This window comes from Chrysemys picta, chromosome 7, assembly GCF_011386835.1.
Source record: "Chrysemys picta bellii isolate R12L10 chromosome 7, ASM1138683v2, whole genome shotgun sequence".
Taxonomy (NCBI): Eukaryota; Metazoa; Chordata; order Testudines; family Emydidae; genus Chrysemys; species Chrysemys picta.
The window spans coordinates 33,708,464-33,725,640 of NC_088797.1; the positions used below are offsets into that span (position 1 = coordinate 33,708,464).

General features: G+C 52.3%; 1 protein-coding gene across 2 annotated transcripts; it reads left to right on the forward strand.

Annotated features, from left to right (window-relative positions):
- The first annotated feature begins 3,982 nt into the window (after nt 1-3,982).
- On the forward strand, nt 3,983-10,642 carry KCNK7 (potassium two pore domain channel subfamily K member 7). Of its 2 annotated transcripts, none has more exons than XM_065553082.1 (3): nt 3,983-5,164; nt 6,418-6,829; nt 7,158-7,350. In XM_065553082.1, the coding sequence occupies exons 1-3, from the start codon at nt 4,840-4,842 to the stop codon at nt 7,210-7,212; spliced, it is 792 nt and encodes a 263-aa protein (XP_065409154.1). In that variant the 5' UTR covers nt 3,983-4,839; the 3' UTR covers nt 7,213-7,350. The 2 variants fall into 2 exon arrangements, with proteins under 2 accessions (XP_065409154.1, XP_005308058.1); XM_005308001.4 differs by having other exon boundaries at nt 4,416-5,164; nt 6,418-6,813; nt 7,158-10,642.
- The last annotated feature ends 6,535 nt before the right edge of the window (nt 10,643-17,177 follow it).

Below are 17,177 nucleotides of genomic sequence, written 5' to 3' on the forward strand. Positions count from 1 at the left end.
GCAGAGGGGGATTGGGAGGCGGTTGCCATGGAGATGCTGACTCTGGCTCAGCCCTGGCCCGGCCTGGTGTAGCTGCAGGTGTCTGTGCAGGTCACTGCGGCGCCGGAACTGCCTGGAGCAGTGGGCGCAGCCGAAGTCAGCCCGTTGGGAGTTGGGCCCAGTGCCCGGCTCAGGACTCTGGTTCTCCTTGGCTGCCCCCTGCCCGCGGGGTTTGTGCCAGCGCCGGTGGGAGGCCAGATTGGCTGGGCAGCCGAAGGCCTTGGGGCACTGAGGGCAGCGGTACTCCACGCGGACCAGGCCTGAGCAGCCATGCCGGGCCAGCGAGGGCGGGTCGCCGTAGGCCTGGCGGCACAGCTGGCACACAATGGCTCCCCGCCTCGAGGAGGAGGGGGAGGCTGCCGGCAGCAGGGGATTCTGGGGCAGGGAGCAGGATGCTGGAGTCCGGCTTGCACCAGGGGGGCTCCCCTGGGTGGGGGGCAGTGGTGTGGGGCAGCCTGGAGGCCAGGGGTTGGTACCAAGAGGCTCAGCTGAGGGGACTCGGATCCGGTAGGAGGCTGGGCCTGCCTTATGGGTTCTCTTCACCAGGAAACCGCGGGGCATTGTGGGTGCTGGGGGCTCGCTTGACCTGTCTGGATTTTGGTGCCAGGTCTGGGGGCTCCCTCAGCCTGTAAGAACTTCACTGTTGTCAGCCCTGGGGGCTCTCACAGCCGGCCTCGCCCTTCGTTCTGGGGACTCCCTCAGCCTGTCCACACCTCAGTGCTGGTTCTGGTGGCTCCCTTGGCCCGTCTGCACCTCAGTACCGGTTCTGGGGGCTTCCTCGGCCCATCCACACCTCGGTGCTGGTTCTGGGGGCTCCCTCGGCCTGTCTGCACCTCAGTGCCCCGTCCGCACCACAGTGCCGGTTCTGGGGGCTCCGTCGGCCCGTCCGCACCTCGGTGCTGATTCTAGTGGCTCCCTCAGTCCGTCCACACCTCAGTGCTGGTTCTGGGGCTCCTTTGATCTGTCCAGCCTTTGTGCCAGTTCTGGGGTCTTCCTCGGCCTGACTGCACCTCAGCGCTGTCCCCACTCCCTTCAGTCTGTGCGTCCTATATGCCCCAGCCCTGTATATAAAGCCCCCACCCCTATTGTGCAGCCCCACAGCTCCAGATGGTTGGGCTGGGGAAGCCAATGGCCGTGGGGCTGGCAGCAGGGTTAGGGGGTCCCCAGGGAGTGGGGGGCAGTGGCAGATGGCAGGTGCCCCCACACGTGATCCCTGCCTGCACCAGACACAAAAGGACCCCCATTATAGGCACAGCACGTGCTGGGGGGGTTCCAATGAGTCATCCCCCAGACAGAGAATTCACACTGGAGCTGGGCTGTGGGGCAAGAGCAGGGTGGAGGGGAGGAATTAACCCTTCACTGCACCCCTGAGATGCACAGGGGAAGGAGGGAGCTCTGGTTCCGTTGCTAAAGGGGATCAGGCAGGCAGGCGTGGGGGCGTATATATCAGGGTTGTATCAAACCCAGGTTCCACCCAGCCCCCACAGCCTGCACGGCAGGATCGCCCCTTAAGGTTTATTTCCTCTGCACACTCTGAGTGCAAAATCATCCCCCTACAGTCTCCCCCACACAACCCCAAACCAGGGTGTAGGCTTCTCCCCTGCAGTCTAGTATCTATGTGTTCTAATTTATTCATCCACACAGTCAGTCATATTAGTACTGTTTGTCATCATGTTTTACATTAATAATTTATTTTTAAATGTACACTGTATGAACTCTTTGTTATACTTATGAATTGTTTATGGTTTCTTAACATTAAATTTGTCTTTACTGACTTTTTAAAAATGTATTCTCTCTCCACTTTATTGTCCTCCTCTATTTTGTTTCTTCTTCTTATGCATTTCCTTTTTATTGGGTTAATTTCATTTTTATTTTTTCACATATTTTCTATTGCTTTCCCTGTTGTAGTTAATGTTTCTTATTTATTTCATTAACTGATTTTAAAATATATCTTATTGATTTTATTCTTGTATATATCACATTTTATTAACTATTGCGATCATGGATTAATTATTTTTGTTATTTTATTGATTATATTGTGCATTATATTTCATTCAATTTTATCATTTAATTTTATCTGATTATTATATTGTTTTATAATTAATTAGTTATATTTTATTAGTAGTGTTTTTCTTTCATTGATTATATTTATTGATATATTTAATTGGTATGATTATTTTATTGTATTAATTTTATAGCAATAATTATAAATTTATGTTATACATTTTATAATTATTAAATATTAACATTATTTTATTGTTGGCTTATCATTTAATGTTGTTGTATTTTATTATGTTTTAATGTTCTATTTTGTTTGTGTTTGCTATATTTTAATATAATTTTGTTAATATAACATAATTATTATAATTAATAAAATAGCTTTATTTTATGATTAACTTGATTGCAAAATAGTATCAATGTATTTCATTAATTTTATAACTAGTAATTGAGACTATCATTGTTTATTTTGTTAATAATGTTTTTATGTATTATTTTACTGTTATATTCATTCTTTGTTTAATTATATTTATGTGTAAATTGTATTATGTATGATTTGTCGTGGGTTAATAATTTAATCATTATTTTATTAATACCTTGATTAATTATTTAATTATATTAATTAACAATATTGTGTGGTTGTTATTGTATTTACTTCATTACAATATTCTTTCAGTTCCTTGTTACTTCATATCTGGATTCTCCAGCACAGCATTCCAGGGAGGGATCATTTCCTCATTCTCAGTTCATTATTGGTTCACAATTATCTTATTAATCTTCACCTCTTGTTTCTGCACTGCCCTGCGAGAAATCCTCCCACCTGCCAAAACATAGACCTTTTGCCTGTGGGACTCATTGCAACTAGATTTCCATTCAGCCTTATTACAAAAAAAAAAAAAAAAAAGAGGGGGGGCGGGGAATATAGCCACCATATCCAGAGTTAGATGAGGTAAAAAATAATCAGTGGTTCCATCTAGTCCGGTCCTGTGGCTGGCTTAAAACCCCCTCAGCTATGGGATAATTTGTCCCTAGGAAAAGGTTCCTCCAGTCCTGGGCTTTGGCTGAGATTTTAGCTACAGCAATATATACTATACTTCAGTTTCCCACAGTTTTGGTTGGGGTCTAAGCTTCAGCAACAGAGAACCATGCCTCAGTTTCCTGGAATCTGGCGGAACCTTTACGTGGGGCTAAATTATCCCAGAGCTGCCAGGTTTCTGAATCCAGCAGCCACGATACTGGGCTAGATGGGCCCATTGGTCTGATCACCCCAGGCCTGGTGCAAAACACCTGTGAATGCTCACAGCTTGGCCACACTCTTTCTGTCTGCACAAGTGGCCTCTGCGTGTGACCAGAGGTCCCTGGTGTGGGGCAATGGCCCTGGGGGCAGGGGAGGGGCATGGCTGCTCTAGGAGACAGAATGAGATCCCTGCACCCATTCATTTTGCCCCTGGAGTGCTGGTCTTCCCCATTGAACAGCTGCCCAAAGAGACCAGCTGCTTTGCCAACGATTATTGCAAAAGATCCCAGCTGGTATGTGTGTGTGGAGGGGGTCACTGTTGGTTTCAATTGTATACCCACACACACTTCCAGTCCCTGGGGGCGGAGGGCGGTTTCATGCCCCACTGACCCCCCTCCCCAATCCCAGCCACTTTCAATAGCCTAGCCAGACACATGCCTGCCCTGACCTCCTGTCACTCCCATGCAGCTGCTGGGAGCAGACCCTCCCTCCCCCAGTCAGTCCTCCCCACCCGCTTTGGAGCGCTCAGGGGTTAACCCTTTGTACACTGGGATCTCTGAGATTTGCTGGATATTTTGTGCAGAAGAACCTTGCCTGTAATGGGGGAGGGGAGAAGGGTTTTGTGGGGGGGGGGCTGCATCAGCACATCTGGGTTCACATCCCATCTCTGCTGCAGATGCCATGCAGGATCATGGGTGGGTACCTGCCTCTCCCCTGCACCACAGTTTCCCCCATCTGCAGGGTTGCCAATTCTGACTGAAGCTATTCCGGGAGATTTCCCCTCCCCCCAACATGATGTAATGTCATTAATTGTACCGTACCTATTAAAATCTCCGGATTGCTTTCAATAGTTACCGGGAGATCGATGCCAATGCCAATTCTGGTAGGGCTGGCAACCCTACCCATCGGTAAAATAGGGAATGATCCTGTCTTTGTCTAATCTGACTGGGATTGTTCAGGTCAGGGTCTGCCTCTCCCTGTGGGTCTGTGCAGCACCTGGCAGAAATTGGGGCCCCCATTGCTGCAGAGATCCACAGGGAGAAACAGCCTCTGTCCTGTACAACTCACGCTCTGATTAGACACAGGATGGGAGGAGAAACTGAGGCACTATGTGGGGAAGACACTTGTCCAAGGTCAGCAGCAGAGCTAGGAGTAGAACCCTGGTGTCCTGGCTCTCAACCGCCTGCTCTAACCACTAGACCCCCACTCCCCTCCCTAGGATAGAGCCCAGTCCTGGCTCCCAGCCTCGCACCCTCCCCACTGGGCTGTTTCTCCGGGTTCAGGGACCTCCCTGCGCACGGCTGAGGGAGTCGATTCTCCTGCAGGGTCCATTCTGCGGGTTTCCGCAGAGCCCTGGGGGAGCCGAGCTGGACTCCCGGGCCAGATCCGGGCCAGGCCGGCGCCGGAAGGGTTAACACCACCAGCTCAGCAGCACCAGGAACCGGCTGCACCTGCCTGGCCCGGGGCCCAGCCAGCTCCACCTGCGGCAGGTGTGGCCCGGCCAGGAAGCAGCAGCCCGGCCCTGGCCGCTGCCCCAGTCCCCCGTGCCCGGCCCGGCCGGCCCCATGGAGCTGCCCGCGGTGCCCCAGTCCTGGCGCTACTGGCTGCTGCTGGGCTCCTATGGGCTCTTCCTGCTGCTCGGCACCGCCGTCTTCGTGGGCATCGAGGCGCCGCAGGAGGCCGGGCTCCGGGAGGCGCTGCGGGGCGCCAGGGCCGGCTTCGTGCGCCAGCACCAGAGCTGCCTGTCGGAGCCCGGCCTGGAGCGGCTGCTGGAGCGGGTGCTGGACGCCGATAGCTACGGGATCTCCGCGCTGGGCAACGTCTCCGACGACGAGAACTGGGACTTCAGCTCGGCGCTGTTCTTCTCCGCCAGTGTCCTCACCACCACGGGTAGGGGCGGGGCGGGGCGGGGGGAGCTGGCAGCTGGGAGGGTGGGGGGGCTGCGGGTTGGGAGTGAGGGGCACCGGCGGGGGGGGTGAAGAGAGCCCAGGTCTGGGAGGGCGGGGGGCTGCGGGTTGGGAGTGAGGGGCACCGGCAGGGGTTGGGGGGGTGAAGGGAGCCGAGGGCGGGGGGCTGCGGGTTGGGAGTGAGGGGCACCGGCAGGAGGGGTGAAGAGAGCCCAGGGCTGGGAGGGCGGGGGGCTGTGGGTTGGGAGTGAGGGGCACTGGCGGGGGGGGGTGAAGAGAGCCGAGGGCGGGGGGCTGCGGGTTGGGAGTGAGGGGCACCGGCAGGAGGGGTGAAGAGAGCCCAGGGCTGGGAGGGCGGGGGGCTGTGGGTTGGGAGTGAGGGGCACTGGCGGGGGGGGGGGGGGTGAAGAGAGCCGAGGGCGGGGGGCTGCGGGTTGGGAGTGAGGGGCACTGGCAGGGGTGAGGGGGTAAAGAGAGTCCAGGGCTGGGAGAGCAGGGGGCTGTGGGTTGGGAGTGAGGGGCACCGGCAGGGGTTGGGGGGGTGAAGGGAGCCGAGGGCGGGGGGCTGCGGGTTGGGAGTGAGGAGCACCGGCAGGAGGGGTGAAGAGAGCCTAGGGCTGGGAGGGCTGTGGGTTGGGAGTGAGGGGCACTGGCGGGGGGGGGGGTGAAGAGAGCCGAGGGCGGGGGGCTGCGGGTTGGGAGTGAGGGGCACTGGCAGGGGTGAGGGGGTGAAGAGAGCCCAGGGCTGGGAGGGCGGGGGGCTGTGGGTTGGGAGTGAGGGGCACTGGCGGGGGGGGGGTGAAGAGAGCCGAGGGCGGGGGGCTGCGGGTTGGGAGTGAGGGGCACCGGCAGGAGGGGTGAAGAGAGCCCAGGGCTGGGAGAGCAGGGGGCTGTGGGTTGGGAGTGAGGGGCACTGGCAGGGGTGGGGGGTGAAGGGAGCCGAGGGCGGGGGGCTGCGGGTTGGGAGTGAGGGGCACCGGCGGGGGGGTGAAGAGAGGCCAGGGCTGGGAGGGCGGGGGGCTGCGGGTTGCGAGTGAGGGGCACTGGTGGGGGGGGGAGTGAAGGGAGCCAAGCACTCGGAGGGTAGGGTAGGGGGCTGCAGGTCAGGAGTGAGTGGCACTGTTAGAGCTAGGGTGGGGTATGGTGGGCAGAGCTGGGATAGCGGTAAACTACGGGTTGGGAGTGAGGGGCACCGCCCCCTCCCCCTTCTCCTCCCCACTGACTCTCTCCCCCCAGGCTATGGCCATACGGTGCCCCTGTCAGATGGGGGGAAGGTTTTCTGCATCTTCTACACCCTGCTGGGACTCCCAGCCACCCTGCTCCTGGCCACTTGTCTCCTGCAGCGACTCATGGGGCTGCTGAGCCACCGGCCCGTTCAGTATCTTCACACCCACTGGGGCATCTCTCCAGGCCATGCAGCACTGGGACACGCAGCTGCCATGGGACTGAGTGTACTGGGTCTTTTTATCCTGCTGCCAGCCCTCTGCTTCTGGGCCCTGGAGAACGGCTGGACCTTCCTGGAGTCCGTCTACTTCTGCTTCATCTCACTCAGCACCATTGGGCTTGGGGACTACGTGCCAGGTCGTGGCAGCCCCTCCTCGCTGCGCCATCTCTACAAAATCAGCATCACCTGTGAGCCATTCTCCAGGTGGTCACTAGGGGACGCTTGTGCTGCAGGGCATGGGGGGACTGGCTCCCTGCAGCACAAGAGGGCCCTGTGTTGCAGGGATGGAGGTGGGTGGCCTCAGTAGGGGGCGCTGTGCTGCAAGGAAGGGGTGGGAAGTCAGTAGGGGGCGCTGTGCTGCAGGGAGCAGAGTGGGGTCAATAGGGGGCGTTGTGGTGCAGGGAGCAGGGTGGGGGCTCTGTAGGGGGCACTGTGGTGCAGGGAGGGGGTGGGGCTCTATGGGGATGCTGTGCTGCAGCGGAAAGGGGAGAAATCCCATCTCAGACCCCTGATCCTCATCTCTCCCCCACAGGTTATCTTCTCCTGGGGCTCCTGGCCATGCTGCTGGCCCTGGAGACCATCTATGAGCTGCGCGAGATCCACAGTCTTGTCCGATTCTTTGCCCCCCCACGGGCCCCTGCCTCCCCCTCTAGTGAGGACGATGACCAGCTGGAGATCCTGAGCTGTGACCAGCTGGGCCTGGCTACTGTCTGCGGGGCCACCCCCTCTGGGAGCCAAGCGGACAGCGAGGCAGATGGGAGAGCGGCACCCCATGATGGCCCCTCTGGATAACCCCCATGGACAATGTGTTGTGTCCCCCCCCCCCCACACACACACCTCCTTTCATGCATCAATAAATGAAGCTGTACAGAATAGACACTGACCGTGGGCATGTGGAGTGGGGTGCCAGGCTGGTACTAGTACCATTGTTTTGTCTCGGGACGGGGAGAATATGGGCTGGATGATCCCATTGGCAGGGCCGCCCAGAGGATTCAGTGGGGCTGGGGCAAAGCAATTTCGGGGGCCCCTTCCATTAAAAAAAAAAAGTTGCAATACTGTAGAATACTATATTCTCATGGGGGCCCCTGGGGCAAATTGCCCCACTTGCCCCCCCTCCAGGTGGCCCTGCCCATTGGTTTCACTGGGGGAGAGAGGGATACAGGGGTGGCTGATCCCATGGGTTGGATCTGGGGCAGAAGAGAGGGGAGACGCTGGCATGGAAGAGCCCACAGGTGTGACCCTGAGTGGGCAGGGGAGGGGGAGATACTGGGCTGGATGGAGATGGGAAGGCACTTAGTAGCCTCAGAGTAAACAAGCCACCCTCCTGTGACCTATCCCACCATCACCAGGAATTACCCAGGAGCTGCTAAGAGCTGTTGCCCAGGAGTGGTAAGTCTTGGACCCTGTGCCTGTCCCTGAGCCAGGCCAATGCCAGCCTCACAGCCCAGGGGAGCAGCAAAGACTACCATCTGGGCCCTATGGTCACTCCTACCTCCTGGCCCACCTGGCCACAGCAAGGTGAGAATTCCCTTCCCAGAGGGGTACAGCTCTGGAAGGGAAGGGGTCTAGTGGGTTAGAGCAGGGGGTGCTGGAAGCCAGGACTCCTGGGTTCTAATCCAGGATGTGAACAGTTCAAATAGGTAAAAAGTTCCTAATGCCAGTTACAATGTTGTGGTGGTTTGTTGTTTTAATAACTGTTGCACTGCTGTGGAGGAAGCTCACAGCACCGAGTCCCCAGCTGGGGGCACTGCTGTGGAGGAAGATTGCAGTGCTGCACTCACCCTTTCCTTTCTCAGGTGAGCACCCCCACTTGCGGATCCCCTCTCCAGACAGTACGCCTGGGCCACAGGGAGGGTGTGGGGTGGGGCCCTGATGGTGGCTAGCATCCCCTTTTCCTGGGTCTGGGAAAACCACTGTGCCCAGCTTGCCCTGTCTGCCTTGGACGGACACCCGTCTTCAACAAATGGCTCAATACCATCTGGAACTGCTTCTTCCTTCTCCTCTATCCTGCTGGGCACAGCTGTGCCCCCCCCACCAGCCGAGACCAGAGAGTCGGGAGGGAGGGCTGGCAGCCAGGACTCCTGGGTTCTTCCCAGCTCTGGAAGGGGAGTGGAGTCTAGTGGGTTAGAGCAGGGTGGCTGGGAGTCAGGATGCCTGGGTTCTGTCGCTAGCTCTGGGAGGGGTGTGTATGGGGGGAATTAAACTGGGCTAAATGCTCACTGTAATTTCACTAACACATTAATCGGGGGGGGGTGAGTTAAACTAACCAAATCCCTGACAATCCCTTGGAAAGGACATGGGGTGGGGGGAATGAGTGGGGGGGAGAAGCTGAGGGTCCATGGGGAGGGACAGTCAGTGCAGGGGTCACGTGGGAGGAGGAGAGAGCATCAGGTGAGGTGGAGGAAGGCAGATGGGAGGGGAGTGAGTGGGGGTGGGGAGGCAAGAGGCTGTGGTAGGTGGGGGCTGAGGGTAGAAAGCAGTGGGGGAGGGGCAGGAGGGGAAGCACTGGTGGATGAGGATGCAGGAAGCCGTGGCATTCCAGCTGGTCTACCCCCAGCAGCCTCGTGGACTCCCTGGAGCCTTGTCCCTCCAGGTGCTGGTGCAGGCGGGGGCGCTGACTGCTGTGTGCTCTGGATACTGGCTGGGTACCTGCATCTGCGGGCAATGCCCCAGCTGTGACCCTGCGATGCCACTGCCCTGCTGGCACCAAGCCTGCTGCCACCTTCCTACTGTCCTGGATCAGCCTGCAGGAGCCTATTGCTGGCATCTGGGTGACACCCCACCGCTAACCACTGCCCATCCCCATTGGGAGAGAACCCAGGGGTCAGGTTCTCTGTAGGCATCATCCTGTCGGTCCATGGCACTGGGTTACGCCCGGGGCTCTGGCTGTGGGGTGTCGCTGAACAGCCTTAAAAACTGGAATCACAGAAATGGGATGAAATGTCATACTGCAAAGTGCAAGGCCATGCACGTAGGGACTAGCAACAAGAGCTTTTCCGATAAACTGGGGACATCTCAGTTGGAAGCAAGAGAGGAGGAGAAAGACCTGGGCGTATTGGTCGATCATAGGATGACTATGAGCTGCCAGTGTGATGGGGCAGTGGAAACCAGATGAAAGCTGAGGGGAGATCTGATTGCTCGCTATAAACACATCAGAGGAGGGAGAGGAATAATTTAAGTGCCAATGTGGACCCAAGAACAAATGGCTATAAACTGGCTATCAACAAGTTTGGTTCCTAATTAGTTGAAGGTTTCTAACCATCAGAGGAGTGACGTTCTGGAACAGCCTTCTGTGACATTATGAGTGTAATATATCATCTCATTGAAAGGTGACACAGGGCCAGAAAGAGTTGTTTAACTCACAGACTGACATGACCCAACTTTAAAGACTTGTTAGGAAGATATGTAAACAAATAGAGCTTTGAAATGCAAGCCTGCATTGTTAGAGATAGAAGGGTAGATGTTTGCTGAGGTCTTGTGATGTAAGCAAACAAGTCTTGTCTATTGCTATAGCTTTGATTCAAAGATCAAAAAAGGAGTATCAGTATTTAGGAAGACACTTGAGTGAAATAGGGTATTATTGTCTATATGTCTCTTTGAAGGTTGTGGTAACCTGTATCTGAACTGTTTAATGGATAAATTACCCTGTGCTAATTGACATGATGTTTGGGAGAAGGAAAGTTAAGCCTATTGTTTTCTCAGGCCAAAAGGCTGTTGGAAATGTATAAAAGCCCTGGGACACGATCCTCCTTCATCTCAGATCTGCTTTGGATTTCAAGAAGGGAAAACCCTGAGCCATAAGGATTGAGATCCCCAGTCACTGACTGGAGTCACCCTGAATATGGACATTGGACTATAACCTAAGGACTATTTCTAAAAGGAATTTTGGCAACTACAAGCTCATCTCTGCTATGTATCTGAACCTCAATAATTGAATTCAAGTCTGTATGTATATTGTTCTTTTAACCAACACACTCTCTTTTCTTTTGTAATAAATTTTAGTTTAGTTAACAAGAATTGACTACAAGCATGTATTTTGGGTAAGATCTAAGTTATAATTGGACCTGGGTGTGTGGCTACCTTTGGGATTGGAAGAACCTTTTCTTTTATATGATGAGATAAGATGTTTAGTAATCATTATCATATCTAACATGTGTGTCTGGATGGAGGCCTAAGGCTGGGCACTTTAAGGGAACTGCATTATTTGGACTTCTGAGTGACCAGTGAAGTAATATAGAAGTTGTTTTGTGCTGGCTTGGTAAATCGAAGTATTGGAATATCCACCAGCCTTTGGGGTTTGTCTGCCCTATTTTGTTTGCAGTTCACCCTAATTGAGTGACCTCATCTGACCCCTACGGGCAGCATTGTCACACCTTAAGTTCCAAGGGGAGCAGTGGAGGCAAAAAACCTAACAGGCTTCCAGACTAAGCTTGCTAAGTTTATGGAAGGGGTGGTATGATGGGACTGCCTACAATGGCGTGTGACCCTCTATGACTGATACTAGCAAATCTCTCCAAGGGCCGGTGATGGGACACTAGATGGGGAGGGCTCTGAGTTACTACAGAGAATTCTTTCCCAGGTGTCTGTCTGGCGAGTCTCGCCTGCATGCTCAGGGTCTAACTGATCGCCAGATTTGGGTCAGGAAGGAATTTTCCCCTGGGTCAGATAGAGTCCCTGGGTTTGTTTTTTGTTTGTTTCCTTCCTCTGCAGCATGGGGCATGGGTCACTTTCTGGTTTGAACTAGAGTAAATGGTGGATCCTCTGTAACTTGAAGTCAGTAACTTAGCCAGAGGTTAGGGGCAAATGATGGGGGTGGGTGGGTGAGATTCTGTGCCCTGCAAAGTGCAGATCAGACTAGGTAATCATGCTGGTCCCTTCTGGCCTTAAAGTCTATGAGCCATGGCCTCTGCTCTGCCTCAAAAAGAAGAACAGGAGTACTTGTGGCACCTTAGAGACTAGCAAATTTATTAGAGCATAAGCTCTGCCTCAGGCAAGCATCAGCCCTTCATCCAGCTCCATGGTATCTGGGCCTGTTCATTGCCTTCAGGAGGGTGGGGTGGGGATTTCATGTCAACTCATCATCTCTGGAGAGGGCCATTTGTCAGAGGCCGGAGTCCCTCCGGCCCCCCAAACCCCACTTCCCTCCCAGAGCTGGGATAGAGCCCAGGAGTCCTGGCTCCACTGGGTTTCTTTCTTTCTTCTTTGTTTTTAATGGTGAAGCAGACGTGACTGAATAGTCTATCACCACCAGCAATTATGATGTCTCAATACTCGTCAGTTTATACTCTCTTGCTTTGACCTGTGCCCTTCAGGTAATGTAAGGACGCCTTGCTGCCACTACCCCATTTCCCCGCTATTTTTACTAAATAACAATGTAACTTTTGTTACCTTAAGACATTAGAGTGCCTTTATCAAAGCCCTTACGTACCCATCACAGGTGATGATTAGTTCCTTCTGCCCTATAGCGCGTACATAGTCCCTCCTTCATTGTCACTTCATTGTCCTAGGTCAGGCCCTGAAGAACGTCCTTATCCTCAGCTGTAGGGCACAAAACAAAAAATCTTCTTCCTCTTCTTTCATTAGTCCCAATTTTTTTTGCCATTCCTCTTTTACATTCTTCTGTACTAGACTTTTGAATTCCTGTTCACTCAGGGGCATTTCTATGGCAAGCCTTCTATTTCGTACCACGTTTTTAGCTGCTTTCTCATGATCAGAACTTCTATTTTGTCAGTCCCAATGCGACCTGGGACGTGGCTACTCTTAGGCAGGTCTACACTGAAAATGCTGCAGTGCTTCAGTGAAGACGCTACTACACTGACAGGAGAACTTCTCCCATCAGTGAAATTAATCCACCTCCCCGAGAGGCAGTAGCTATGTGGATGGGAGAAGATTTCCTGCTGACATTGCGCTGTCTACACTGGGAGTTAGGTCAGTATAAGTGTCACTCCAGGGTGTGGGTTTCTCACACTCCTGAGCAATGTAGTTTTAGCAAAGTTTATAGTGTAGACTGACCAGGGCTTAGTCTGAATTCCAGTCATTCTTCTAAATTGCCTGAATGTTTCTGATGTCTTGGTATGTTTATCTGCCCACAGCACGGACTCCAACTTTATCTTTGTTCTTTAGTTGTTTGTTTTTAATAATGCATTATTAAAAACAATTTCCTTATTACTTTTATACTTTGTTAGATTTCTACTATGGATTGTCTTTTTTTGCTTTTTTATAAGCTTTGTTCCATTCTTTCTATCATTTTTGCACACCTCATTCTACCATGGGAGGGAGGGAGAGGGTTTAGTTTTGGGATACTTACTTCAATATCTTATTTAATAGCAACAGCTACAGTAGCCATAATTCCTTTATTACATTGTCACTGAAATTCTCTGTCATCACTCACACAATGAACATTCACAAAATCAGTAACTTACTTGTAAATAGTTCCCAGGTAGCTTTCTGAAAATACCAGGTGGGTCATTTTTCATTACCTTCAACTCACTTTGTCCTTGAAAAATAATAAGTGTAGGCAAATGATCACTCCCATTCCGTCTTCCTTACACATTTTCCAGTTGCATCTATTTGCAATATCTGCTGTTATAATTCCCAGGGCTAAGCACGAAAAACTGTCATCTGCTGCCTTAAATCTAGTTGGGCCAACATTGGTCAAAACCACTAGATCATTTTCAACAATAAACTTTTCCGAGTGTGCGCCACTGTAATCAGCTGTCTTACTTCCCCACAAGTTATGACTATTTAGGTCACTGCATATAATACATGGTCTTTTAGTATTCTTCATTATTCCTTATCATTCCAAACATTCTGATTTCCTACATGGGTTAAAGATAATATAAATCCTTAAAGATTTCTCTTCTGCACTGGGATCTCAACATCATTGTATTTGAGACTTACCTCTTTCTCTGCTGCTATGTAGTGTAATCTTTCCCTTATGAAAGTACAAACACCTCTTCCTCTCCCTAGTTTTTGGTCTTGTCTAACGGCAATATAGCTTGGGATTTTAAAAGCAAGCTATTTAACTAACCACCTGGATACACTGGACATCTAGGTTAGTTTCATTTCCTGGCTATTTTCTTTTAGTTCTTGACCCCGTGCTATCAAACTGTGCGCACTCCAACCAAAGATTGTGATCCCCATACAAGTCGTATTTCACCATTAACCTCATTCAAAATTGCATGAATACGGTCCACTAACAAATTGCTAACACTCCAGTAGTTTTCCATGGTCCTTGCTGTAATTTGATTTTTTTCTGACACCACCCCCCATTTATGATGTGCAGTTTCTCACTTTTATCATAAATGCAGCAACCCTTTCTTTTTTCACTACTAGTATATCATCACCTATTCCTTGAGCAGTGTGTGTTCTATTTTTATAGAGGGAGGCTATGTCGCAGTACCCCTTGTCCTGTGCTGATTCTCTCTCCCTGCTCCACCTGATGTTTTAAGAGCCTCCTTACAGCTTCCACATAGAGCTATGTTATTTACAACTTTTGGCTTTTGTGTCTCCTTAGCTTGTTTTGCTGCAATACACCTTCTATCTGCCAGACTGTGATTACCACGGCAGTACACTCAGCCTCTGCCATTTCTGTGCAACTGTCATAGGCATGCTGGCCCCTACCTTGACCATCCCTCGTTTTCCCTTGCCAAACATTTGCTACATGCTCACCCCATTGGCACATATAACATCTTAGGGGAGGGGAGAATATATGGCTTGGTTCTAGAGATCTGAAACCCTAGTGTTATTTTCTCAGGTAGATGCCTGCCCTTAAATGTAATCAGCACTGCTGTTGATGACTTGCTGTCTCCTCTGCTAATTAACTTTTATCGCCACATTGGTCAGTTCTAATGGCACGTCAGGTAGCACCTCCTTTGTCTCAGGGCTTCTCTACACTGGCAATTAACAGCGCTGCAACTTTTTCGCTCAGGGTGTAAAAAACACCCCCCTGAGCGCAGCAAGTTGCAGCGCTGTAAAGAACCAGTGTAAACAGTACCCCAGCGCTGGGAGCTACGCCCCTTGTTGAGGTGGTTTTTTTAGAGCACTGGGAGAGCATGACCACACAAGGCACATTAAAGCATTGCCAATGTAGACTAGCCCTCAGTCAAATACCCTGGTACCTGGCAGCTTACTGTAACTTTCCCAAGTGTTTCAGGTTTTTTTTTTACCAATCTGCTCTTTGGTTTTACATTCAGCTAAAAGATTCCCCCACCTTGTAACCTGGCTCCTACTATATCTCCTATGCTTTCTTCAGTACTTTTACTGGGTTAATGTTACCCAATCATATTGCTTTGGCTAGGGATCTTGTCATTATAACATTTTTGGTTTATTTCCTTCCTCAGCTTTGTTTTTTGCTGGTATTATCATCAGATGACTTTGCTTTTACTCCTCGTTTCCCTACTTTGCATGTCTTCTCCCCCTGTAAAAGGCATTCTTCAGTTTTCAGAGTGACTTTGGGGGTGGGGGGGTCAGAAAATCTTCCATCTCAGCCCTTCCCCTAGCCCCACCCTTACTGGGTTCTGACACAGGGAGACATGCCTGGGCTGCTGCAATTCACTTGGGTCCCTGCCCATCAGGATTGTTTGAGGCGGGCTTAGTTGTGCCTCTGAGCATGATGGGAAAGGATCCTGTATAAAAGCCTTTGTGACAGCAATAAGAAGCCATCTGCCAGTGATGCTCTCTGGGGCTGTTGTGATAAGGCTGTTGTGTCTTTGAGACTGTTTTTGCTGGATTTAGTATTTTTTATTGTAGCGGCTGCAGATGTCTTCTGGGGAGAGTGACGGTATATTCCTTCACATCCCAATCTATGGCGGGGGTAGGGGGCTTTTCACCTCTGTCTCTCAATAGGAAGAGAGGACTGGGAGCCAGGACTCATGGGTCCTGTCCTTCATCCCTGTGGGCCTTTGAATAAACCACCTCTGTTTCCCTATCTGTAAAATGGGGACAATATCTGCCCTGAGGTATGTTTGATTCATTACTGCATGAGGGGGAGGGGAGGGTGTACTGCTCTAAGAATGCTGGTAAATTCAAGATATTCCAGCGTAAGTGTGTAAAATTATTTAGGCTAAAGGCTCCTGCTCGTCTATTTCCAAGGTCAGACGTGATGGAGCTGTTTGTCTCTAATGCAAGGAGGGACTGCAGGGCTGGGGGTGCCCATCCGAGCCCCAGCTGCACCCCGTGCTGGGCACGGGCTGGAGGATCCCTGCAGCCATTCTGCCTCCCTGCTAAACCTCTTGCCCTCCCCCCGAGAGATTCCTGAGCCCCTGTGCGTTGGAAATCTCTTCCCAGGGTGAATCCTCGAGGCTGGGATCTGCCCTGCGGGGCGGGCTGACTCGCTGGCTCCACTAACCTTGCTCCGGGGGCAGGCCCAACAGCTCCCTGGGCACAAGGGGGAGAACGAAGCCAGGCAGTTCTGAGCCCCGGACCGAAGGGGGGAGAGGCTGTAACAAAAGGCGGGGGGGGGGTCCTGGCCTCCCTAGTGCCCCCCATGGGGGAATGGATCATGCCAGCCCTGCTAGCACCAGGCGCTGGGCTCCACCCTGGGGATTCCGTCCCCTGCGACCGCCGCCTGACGGCCGAAGCGGCGCATGCGCCCTGAAAAACCGAGGCCCGGCGCATGCGCCCTGAAAAAAACCGAGGCCCGGCGCATGCGCTCTTAGAAACAGACCCCCGCCCACCCGTAGAGCCAGATGGCGACTCAGCTCGTACTGGTCGGGGCGGCGGCCAATGGGGTGGGGTATAAGCCCGGAAGCGGCCTACGCGCGAGCGAGGAGAGGTTACTGCTGCACCTGGAGCCAAAGGCGAGGCGCGAGCAGCGCCCCGCGCGGGGAGCGGGGGCGGCGATGCAGCGCAGACTGAATTCTAGGACCGGGCGCTGGAGCAGCAGCTGGGCAGCCCCCACCCACGTCCAACACATTTTACCATGGTGGGGGCGGGTGTTACTCTGGCCTTTCCTGGGTGTGACTCACTGAAAAGCTTACTGGGGCTCAGACAGTGAATCCCCCAAGCGGGAGGCTGGTTGTTAGCCGGGGCGTTTCAGAACCCACAGCAGGGGTATCAGGCATCAAGCAGTGGGCACACACATAAGGTCACCTGTGGTCAATTGCTGTTCTGGGGAGAAAAGGTGTCAAGAACACAGTCTCTTAAGATGACTTAGAGCAGGGGTACTCAACCAGGGGTCCAGGGCCTCCCAGCAGGGCCAGCATTAGACTTGCTGGGGCCCAGGGTAGAAAGCTAAAGCCCCACTGCATGGAGCTGAAGCAGAAGCTACATTGCTCAGGCTTTGGCTTTAGCAGAACCCTTGTTGCATGGGGGGGTGCCCAGGCAATTGCCCTTAGAGCATGTTGGAAAAGAAAAAGGTTGAGAAGGGGGAGGGGAGTGGGCCCCCCCCGACTATCAATTTGTTCCTGGGTTCACCTGTATGTTAACATCACTTTTCACAGTTATAAAACTACATAAATAAATTACAATGATTTGTGCATGAGCATATTTACTTGTTATTCCTGAAGTTAAATGGTCAGAGCCACCAACTCCTCTTTAAAGCTACCAAAAA

Bases quoted from the DNA above. Each gene is read 5' to 3' on its own strand.
- KCNK7 (XM_005308001.4), top strand. From the start codon at position 4,840: ATGGAGCTGCCCGCGGTGCCCCAGTCCTGGCGCTACTGGCTGCTGCTG. The intron at 5,165-6,417 runs GTAGGGGCGGGG...CTCTCCCCCCAG, and splicing joins CAGTGTCCTCACCACCACGG to GCTATGGCCATACGGTGCCC. The intron at 6,814-7,157 runs GTGAGCCATTCT...TCTCCCCCACAG, and splicing joins CTACAAAATCAGCATCACCT to GTTATCTTCTCCTGGGGCTC.